The sequence below is a fragment of the Miscanthus floridulus genome, chromosome 6, assembly GCF_019320115.1.
Source record: "Miscanthus floridulus cultivar M001 chromosome 6, ASM1932011v1, whole genome shotgun sequence".
Lineage (NCBI taxonomy): Eukaryota > Viridiplantae > Streptophyta > Magnoliopsida > Poales > Poaceae > Miscanthus > Miscanthus floridulus.
Window position 1 is genome coordinate 138483617 of NC_089585.1, and position 9992 is coordinate 138493608.

At 44.5% G+C, this 9992-nt stretch overlaps 1 protein-coding gene across 1 annotated transcript; it reads left to right on the top strand.

Moving 5' to 3' along the window:
* The first annotated feature begins 1786 nt into the window (after positions 1-1786).
* LOC136459848 (long chain base biosynthesis protein 2d) lies at positions 1787-5574 on the top strand. The gene is made up of 12 exons (XM_066459680.1): positions 1787-2275; positions 2388-2453; positions 2950-3038; positions 3128-3273; positions 3378-3502; positions 3588-3681; positions 3764-3927; positions 4124-4285; positions 4371-4497; positions 4591-4757; positions 4879-4986; positions 5105-5574. Exons 1-12 carry the CDS (start codon positions 2150-2152, stop codon positions 5198-5200), a joined length of 1470 nt encoding a protein of 489 aa, XP_066315777.1. The 5' UTR covers positions 1787-2149; the 3' UTR covers positions 5201-5574.
* Positions 5575-9992: the final 4418 nt, after the last annotated feature.

Here is a 9992-nt window from a genome sequence, read left to right on the forward strand (position 1 = left end):
CACGCTCACGCTCACGCGTGCAGCATCGTATTCGTGTCCGTTATTATATGTGTAGTAGCTGAATTGAGTTGTTAAACTTGTGCCGTTCTTGACTTGAGCAGTGGTCCACCATATGGATCATCGGATCCCAATCCTGACCAAGTCACTGGAAAAACTATGTAACAGCGAGGTGGTGGATTTGGACTGAATCTGAAAGCAACTTTAGAAGATGCAGGTGCGGCATCCAAGCATTCACAATCATTCGTTAGTCAATGAAATATTTAGCGTGGTAATTTTTCAGACCCAAAAAAAATATAAATTCTATTTTTAAGGTGTTTCTCGGATGAGTCAGTTTTGCTGTTTTCATACGTCCGCAAAAGACATAAAATGGCGACCCTATTAAAAATGCAGTGTTGAATTTTCGGAACGTGTCGATGTGGCCTCCTCTTACCGTTTAGGTGTGGTTTGAAAATTATTTGGTTGCACCGTGTCGCTCAAACCTCAAATCAAAGAAAAAAAATGTTCCCAAGAATCTAGAGAACTTAGCGCCAAACAATTCGGGCAAAAAGGACTTTCCAAGTAAAGGTGTGATAAAAAAAGTGATCTATGTGATAAAAAAAATTACCAGAGTGATTTATGGGATAGTTTTGTTTTCCTAATGATTTTGGGGAATATAAATTTTGTGTTCATGTGTTATTTCTGAGTGATTTATGCTGTCTGTAAGGTTTTGGATTTACAACATAAACAGCTAAATAGACAGTTTATACAACCCACAGACAGCTGCTGTCTATTTGGCTATCTACAAATAGTTTAAATGCTTGCATGTGCCGTGATCAATCATGAATATTATTTCTATGTACTATTGTGTGTACCATTGTGTTGCTAATTGATACAAAACAAATCCTTCAAAGTAAATCATATATATTATATATATAATGTAATATAATATATTTCATAAACAGCATGCTGTCTGCACGTTCTTAAAATACGCACACAAACAATTAAAGTACCATGAATACGATCATTGTATACCAGTGTATTGTTAACCGATGCAAAACAGGTCAAGCACAACAAATACGATTGCAATATTTTTAGAATAGTAATTTTGGCAACATGAATATATTAGCATTTTTATATACAAAGTAATATAATAGTTTTTAAAAAACAGATAAAATATGATATGATTACATCAGGTTATAGTTCTGTTTGAAAGGAACTTAACAAAATTTGAATCATAATGTTTGGATTCAATTTTGATTTTAAATGGATTTTATAAGCTTGAGAAAGAATTGTGCATTGTTGGAAAAAGACAAGAAGCTAGAGAGACCAGAGAGAATACAGGCCTACGGGAACTGCATGCCCACACCGGATGAATTCGTACGCAATTGGTTTCTCGGAGCACGGGCCGATGCCGTCGTCTCATGAGACGACAGCCCCACCCCGTCTACTGCCAGCGAGGGAGGATTTTGCAAAATTAGCACATGAGACGACGGCCAGCATGGACCGTTGTACGTGCCCTAATGATCTTGGAGAATATTAATTTTGTGTTCGTGAGCCGGATTTTGGAATGAAAAAAAAAAGTAAAAACATGATATGAGCACGGGGCTTAATGCATATGTACTTTTCAGGTTGGATCAAATATATATATAAATATTAATATTTATGTAGCATAATAAGTATTATTCAATTAATAATGGAATATATTTTTATTTATAGTGTAATAAATATGGTAAAACTTATCGAAAAGCGAAATTAACAAAAAAAAAAATTTACGGTGAGATGAGAGTAACTGATTGCCGGTGAGGTCACCGTGGCGGCGCGGGATCCATCCTCCTCCCGTCGTCCTCGGCATCGCCGTCGAACACGTTCAAACCCGCGACCCGCCTTCAATCACGATTCCACCCATTCGATCGGCGTCGCAGATTCGCATTAATTAATTTGTTAAAGAGTAGTATAGTCACCACCCTCTCTCCTCTTTCGTCGCCATTAACGACCGCTTCCACTCCTCTGTCCGCTCCCTTCCTCAGGCAGCAGCCCGGCAGGCCGCCACCGCGTGAGTTCGCGGGGGTTACAAATCCCGCCCCGCCCCGCCGCCCCGGCATCTCATCTGCATCCACCGCCACAGCCGAGGAAAAGGAAAAGAGAGCGGGGAACCGGGGAAGGAGTGACCATGGTGAGGCTCCCGTACGTGACCGCGCTCACCACGCTCTTCAGCTACGGCCTCCTCTTCGCCTTCGGCCAGCTCCGCGACTTCTTCCGTAGGATCCTCGACGCCCGCAAGCCCAGCAACCTCAAGGTGCGCTGCCCGCTGCCTGCCTGTCTTTGCCCTGCGCCTCCTCGCCCCGGATTCGTCACGCTCGCTGCCCCGTCTCACGCCGGCTGCCTCCTTGATGTTGCTTTCTCCGCAGGGCTACGCGCCGATCTGCTTGGGCCTCGAGGATTTCTACACGCGCCGCCTCTATCTCCGCATCCAGGTGAGGCGATTGCCAACGTTTCAAGAGCACAGTTTCCTGATGCGTTCCTTTGTAATTATTAGCAAGCAATAGAGACCCCAGTTACTTTGCCCCCGGCCCTGATGTTAGATGATACCATAACGAAACTTAGTTTCAAATATTATTACCATATAAAACCGTTGCAACTGAAAACTGTAGAGATTGGTCTCTTGCTTTTGAGCTGGAATTTTCATCAATGAGAAAAAAGTAAAGTGTCAAGAAAGGAAAGCTTTTGATTTTCAAGTGACTTCCACAGGAACTGAAAAGATACGCTTGCAGCGTGCTATTCCAGTATTAACAGGTTACAGAGTTCTGTTATTATGAAATCTTTAATCAGATTAAGCATGTATGAACCATGTATATAAACCTAAAGATTCTGATGCCCGGTATGTGAGAGGTTACAGTTTCACCATTTACCTACTGATGCTATATCTATTTAGGTTTCCTTGTTGATTTATAATCTCAATTGTCATGGCAGGACTGCTTTGGCCGGCCGATTGCCAGTGCGCCAGATGCTTGGTTCGATGTGGTTGAGCGCTACTCAAATGACTGCAACAAGACACTCCAGTGCGTTACTCTTACATTCCCACCTATAGCCATTTAGCAATTGTCTCAGCATGGATGTCAACATCTAACCTGGTGCATCTTTGATGCAGTCGTACCACGGCAACAACCAAATGCCTTAACTTGGGTTCCTATAACTACCTTGGTTTTGCTGCGGCTGATGAGTACTGCACCCCTCGTGTTATTGAGTCACTGAAGAAGTATTCGGCTAGCACGTGCAGTGTTCGAGTTGACGGAGGTTGGTGCTTATGTTTATCAAATTATTGTCACATTTTGCCTAGGTTGAGTGGTTTCAGTAATATATCAAAAATTGTTAGACTGATTGAGTTTTTTTTATATTAGGCAATACTAAGCTGCACACAGAGCTCGAAGAGCTTGTTGCAAGATTTGTTGGTAAGCCTGCGGCTATTCTTTTTGGCATGGGCTATGTGACAAACTCTGCTATCATTCCTGCTTTGGTTGGGAAGGTATGTTGTGAAGATATATATGCTCAAAATGTCTGTTTTGTTCTTTTCATGAGCTCTGCAGCTAAGGCTACTGTAATAATTGCAGGGAGGCTTGATTATTAGTGATTCACTGAATCATAATTCTATAGTCAATGGAGCTAGAGGTTCAGGGGCCACTGTTCGGGTTTTTCAACATAACAGTAAGTGACTAACAATTGCATTGCAAGTACTGAGGTCAGTGGAGCACTGTAAAGTTTAATGCCTTTCCTTCAATTCTTCCAGATCCTGCTCACTTGGAAGAGGTATTGAGAGAGCAGATTGCAGGAGGCCAGCCTCGTACACACAGGCCATGGAAGAAGATCATTGTGATTGTTGAGGGAATTTATAGCATGGAGGGGGAGCTATGCAAACTCCCTGAGGTTATTTCTGTCTGCAAGAAATACAAGGTTTGAGATTTTTTTGTGATGACTTGTGCTTTGTATTAGGATCACTGTGCATCTTAGTAATGGCAACAATTATTGTCCTGCTTATGGGATGTGGGCTGACATGTCATTACTGGCATAGATATCATTGCAGCTTTCACTAGTGATTTAAACTACTAGTGTCGTATTGGGTCGACTAATATACTTCACATATGAACAGGCCTACACATATTTAGACGAAGCACACAGTATTGGAGCTATTGGAAAAACAGGGAGAGGTGTATGTGAGCTACTGGGAGTGGATCCAGCTGATGTTGACATTATGATGGGTACATTTACAAAATCATTTGGATCATGCGGAGGTTACATTGCAGCATCAAATGTAAGTGTATAGTCACTTAGCTGTTCTTGACTGAATAAATTTTGAAGTTGACAAATCTGACCCACCAAATGTTCATTTTCTTCAGGAGATTATTCAACATCTAAAGCTTACATGCCCAGCCCATATTTATGCAACATCCATGTCACCTCCAGCAGTCCAGCAGGTCATTTCAGCTATAAAGGTCATCCTTGGTGAAGATGGAACTAACAGAGGTACAACATAAAGAATTGAAGTTCTTACATCTTGCCAGTTTCTTATATCTCCTGTCTTATTGAAAGTCTTAATGTAACAATTGTTCTAATTAGGGGCCAAGAAGCTCTCTCAAATTCGAGAGAACAGCAATTTCTTCCGCTCGGAGCTTCAGAAAATGGGTTTTGAGGTTCTTGGAGATAATGACTCGCCCGTCATGCCTATCATGCTTTACAATCCTGCTAAAATTCCTGCATTCTCAAGGGAGTGCCTGAGGCAAAATGTGAGTTCTCATACACACAATCTGCTATGCGCCTAGCATACAGTGCTCACATTTTTTAGTGAGAGTTTGTCTCAAAATAGTTGCTCATTTTGTTAGTTTACTAATATGATCTATTCCACAGGTTGCTGTTGTTACTGTTGCATTTCCTGCCACACCACTTCTACTTGCGAGAGCTAGGATATGTATCTCAGCTTCCCACTCCAGGGAAGATCTCATAAAAGGATTGGAGGTAAAGCACACACATTCTCTTATCTGTGTTACTAACTATGTGGCTTGGTGCAACATACTCCACTGCTGTACCGATTGCTATGCAGGTTATAGAACTAAATTTCATGCCAATTTTGCAGGTTATCAGCAAAGTTGGTGACCTTGTGGGTATCAAATACTTCCCGGTTGAGCAAGAAAAGACCACGGCTGTTGACAAACTGAAGAAGATTCAATGAACAATGGCAAGAACTCTGATGCTGTTGTGCTAGGTTGGCAGGGTCATCTTGGTGTGCATCATATGCCTCAGTTTGGACTTTCTGTGCACCTCTGGGCCCTTTTTTCTTGTCCTTTTGTTTCTGGAGAAATTTAGATTTTGTACAGTATGTATCATACACCATAGTTCAAAATATAACAGGCAGATAGACATTGTCATCGAATTCAGAAAAGCAATTTTCCCGGTTACCACTTTAAATGACTGAAACCATGTAGATATTTGCAGTATTATTATCTATCATTCTGGCTGTTTTGAATTGGACGTAGATGAGTCCAGTCTTTGTAACCATGTAACAAATCTGGAGTACAGAAATGTAAAAGGCAGCAGAGTTGAGTCTGAATCTTTTGGTGAGCAGTGCTTAGTGTTGATTAATCTGACTGAGTGATCTTATCAGTCACCAGAGGCCCATAAGTTGCAGTTACTCAGTATGCTTTACTTCAACGACATGGAGACAGTGATAATTTTCATGGTGATTAAGGAAGTTAACCTTTTGTCGGTAACTAGTACCAGGCCTTTGGGCCCTTGACTGAATGTGGATGTGAAGAAGCCGATATGTTAAGAGGAGGATAGAGTGGGCCAGACCAGTCGCTGAAATGTTACTATCATCAGGAGGCAGGGTACAGAAGTTGCTGTGACATTGTGCTAGGAGTGCACAAGCATGAGATTCAATTGAACCGGAGCACACGGCCTCTCTGGTTTAATATGCTTCTGTTTGTCTTGTTATGCCTTGGTTGGTAGTATTATGATCAGAAAAAAGAGAGGTGGCGCGTGTGAATGTGAAGCTGGGGCATGACTAGAGGCTGGAGCATGAGAGAGGCAGCTGTGGTCATGCCTGTTATGATGCCAAATGCCTGATGCAGTGTACTGCTCCCTGCTTTGCATGGCACAAAAGGGCCTCGTTATCTCTCTGACGTCTCTGTCTAGTCAAACAGGAGCCTGCAGCGGTACAAAACTTAGTCCTGGTATTATATAAAATATGCAGGTGGATGGATTCAGGCATTCAGCACTTTGCCTTGACGGGGATGAGTGAGATGTCATGTGTGGTTCTTTTTATAAAGGAAAGCTTGCTGTGTGGATTCTCTCTTGGGTCCATCAGCCAGGGATTCAGACTACATGTGCTGTTATGTCCTGTACTATATATAGGCAATGGAAAAAGACTCAATCCACCTCCAGGAACAGCACTGTAGCTGAAGAACAGTGGCAAGTGTTATGATCTTTCATGTGAAGTAGCAGACAGCTCCTACATTCTTTGTGGTGCATGCTAATGCAGAGAGGGAAAGAATCAAGAGCTGCTACAGATTGAACTGAAATAGGGGTATCCTTGTTGTTCAGGTACATGGAATAACATGAGCCTGATTGAAGCTTGAACATTTTTTAGACTCTTCTGCTCCTGGAGCTGGACAAGATGGGCTAAGGCATTTCTGTTGGTGCTAACGGCAAAGGTGATTCCTGACCTTGCCATCTCTTAACTACATACTTTGCTGCTACTGAGCACATATGTTAACTGCATTGCCTGGTTCATTTCTGTTAGGAATAACTGCACATTCCTGTCCTGGTCAATTCTGAACTCCTTTAATTTGCTACTGTTGATGATACACTAGCTAGTAACCGCATCTCCTGATTCATGCTAGCTTGATTGAGATTACTCAGTCATTGAGGCCTGTCTTGTCTCTTGGTCTGCAAGCCAGGAGGCAAACTGGCTTCAGAGATACAAAAATGATTTTATATAGGATCGAGCTACAGAGTTAACTATAGCCGTTGAGCCCATACGTGTGCGTGCATATGCTTTTTACATGCATGTCAGTTTACGGGCTTTTTTCCAGAGACGTGCATGCATGCATATGCACTTACGCAGTGGCCATGTACTACGACCAACAGCACTATAGCTTTATGTGTAGTGGAAGTAGTATCCTACCCCTAACCTACCAAAGAATACAAAAACAGTAAAAAGAGGCAGGACATGAACAGGAAGATACCCTCCTCGCTGAGCCTGATGGAAGGCTGTTCCTACTGCCATTATAAGCTTGTGGTGGCCTGCCAAGTGAGGTAGCCAGCAGTGAGCACTACTGCAATGCAAAACTTTTTTTCAGAGACAGCTAGAGACAAAAGAAAGTAGAGAACAAACACTAGAGGGGACACTGAAACACAGAGGACGAGCAGGCCCGGACCCTTGTTTGGTTTAGCGGTTTTGAGCTGCTTCATTCACAAAGATTCATCAGTGATGGCATCAGTGCATGGCTGCAGGCCTTGCTGTTGCTGCTGGCAGCTACAGCATTGCAAGCCAGCCTTGTGCTGCTGCACTGCATGCATGTATGTGTGATCGATGTGCATGGTCCACAAGATCTTCCTTGACATATCACGAGGAACTATGATCAAAACCCTGACCTCCCCCAATCCAAACATCTTGTCATGCACAGCAAAATATTTCTTTTCCTCCTCCCCCTCCCGTGCCATGCACATTGGAGACAGGGGGGGGGGGGGGGGGGTTGAGAGAGAGAAGATCTATGGCTTTAAGTATTATATAGTGTGCGTGCACTTTATAAGCATGCAGAAGTGTGGGCTGGTCAAGAGAGACTGCAAACTGCGCCGGCACTGCACCACAAGTGAAAGCGAAATCTAATCGAAAGTAGTGAGGTGCTTCAATTTCTATGCAACATTTCATCTCAGAACGCCAGTCTGAAGGCAGCCAAGCAGTGCTCAGATCAAGTGGCTAGCTCTCAATTCTCAGGTACTCTTGGTTGCCATCATGGCATCTACCAAAGGGACAACATATCATAATAAAGGGTGTATGTGTCCACTCTCTTCCAGGATGGACTGATGGTCTGATCATCAACACAAAATATTGCGAACGGGAATCCAGGTTTGTTTGTATATGCAGGTAGATGTCTCTTATGCATTATGGATTTATGATGCTGAGTTGCTACAGATGGATAGCGAGGGGAAAGTTAATTGAAAATAATTTTTAATAATTTATAACCAAAAAGTTCATGTTGATTAATGAACAATTACTACTATTCCAAATGCAAGGAATTCAAAAATTGGCCGGTCATACAAATTAGAAATGAATACAAAGAATCACTAAGATACCGACCTTGCTTGTCTCCTGGAGTGATGGTAATCTATTTGTTTTTTTTTTGTTTTTTTTTTGAAAAAGATAGACAAGAGTTTTGCTAGCTCGGCATGTTTAATAGAGAAAAAAAATGGTAATCTATATAGAGACTTTTCAGCTGCCTTTGTTGTGCTTTCAACGTGTGACTGGTCGTGGTCGGTGTCTGTTGGCCCACTGGATCTCTGGCACGGAGTTATCCGACCACTCGCTAGTGGTGCCGAGCACACACTAGCGATGCCGACCATGAACTATCGTTGGCGACCACACACTATGGCTAGAGGTAGAAGACGGGAGGAAAAACAGAGCACACACACAGCACAAGCAACAACGTTGGCCGAAGCTCTGCAGATGAGATGACAAACTGAACTCGCTCTCTTTACTGAGTTGCAGTGGCAATCTATTTATACAACTCTACCCATCTAGTCCTAGTACAGTTGTCATGCTGCTACAATGACTAGATGTGACAGCAGGGCTGACTTTGACGCCTGCCCCTGCTGTGGCTACAGTACGGTAGGTGAGCCGTTCAGCGCCTGCCCCTGCTGTGGCTACAGTACCACAGCAGGGAGCCTTTTTGATGCCGCCTTCCCCTATCGTGTGTTCACACAGGGATGCAACAGATTATCTAATAATTCTTCCCATAATCATGCTGCTAACCCTAGAGCCCCCTCCATACCGATCATATTCTTCAGCTCCGTGAGTCGAAGACGGTCGAACGGCTTGGTGAGGACGTCCGTGAGTTGCCGACCAGTTTCGACGAACTCGATGACGATCTGCTCTCTATCGACACAGTCCCTGAGGAAGTGGAACTTCACGTCGATGTGCTTGCTCTGGTCATGGAGAACCGGATTCTTCGCGAGGGGCGATGGCGGGCTGGTTGTCCACCATTAGTGCTGGTGGGTGAGCTTCCACACCAGTCAGCTCGCCCAGCAGCCGTCGTAGCCACACAGCTTGGCACGCCACTGTGGCCGCCGCCACGTACTCTGCCTCGCACGTGGACAGCGCCACCACCTTCTGTTCCAGCGACAGCCATAAAATTGGAGCCGACCCAAGGAAGACGAACACGCCAGAGATGCTCCGCCGTCCGTCGATGTCCCTTGCCATGTCTGCATCGCTGAACACAGTTAGTTGTAGCCTACTTCCATCGGTCTTAGGGAAGACGATCCCCTGATCCACCGTCCCTTTGACGTAGCGCAGTAGCCGCTTCACCGTAGCCTAGTGATCCTCTCTGGGATCCTCCATGAAGCGGCTGACGTAGCCCACGGCGAACACAATGTCCGGCCTCGTGTGGACTAGGTAGCGCAGACCGCCGACGATCCTCCGGTAGAGTGTCGCATCCACCTTCGCCACAGTACTGGCCTTCGTCAGCTTTAGCTGCTCCTCCACCAGAGTCACGCACAGCTTGCACTCAGCCATGCCGCTCCGCTCCAACAACTTTGAGGCGTACGCGCTCTGATCGAGCGTGAGTGCCTCCTTCCCCTGTCTTACCTCGATGCCGAGGTAGTAGGAGAGCGCGCCAAGATCGCTCATTCGAAAACGAGCCACCATCTCGTGCTTGAAGCTGTCGATGTCCTCCGCACGTGCACCGGTGATGATCAAGTCATCCACGTACACGCCGACCATGAGCTCCTCCTTCCCCCGTCATCAT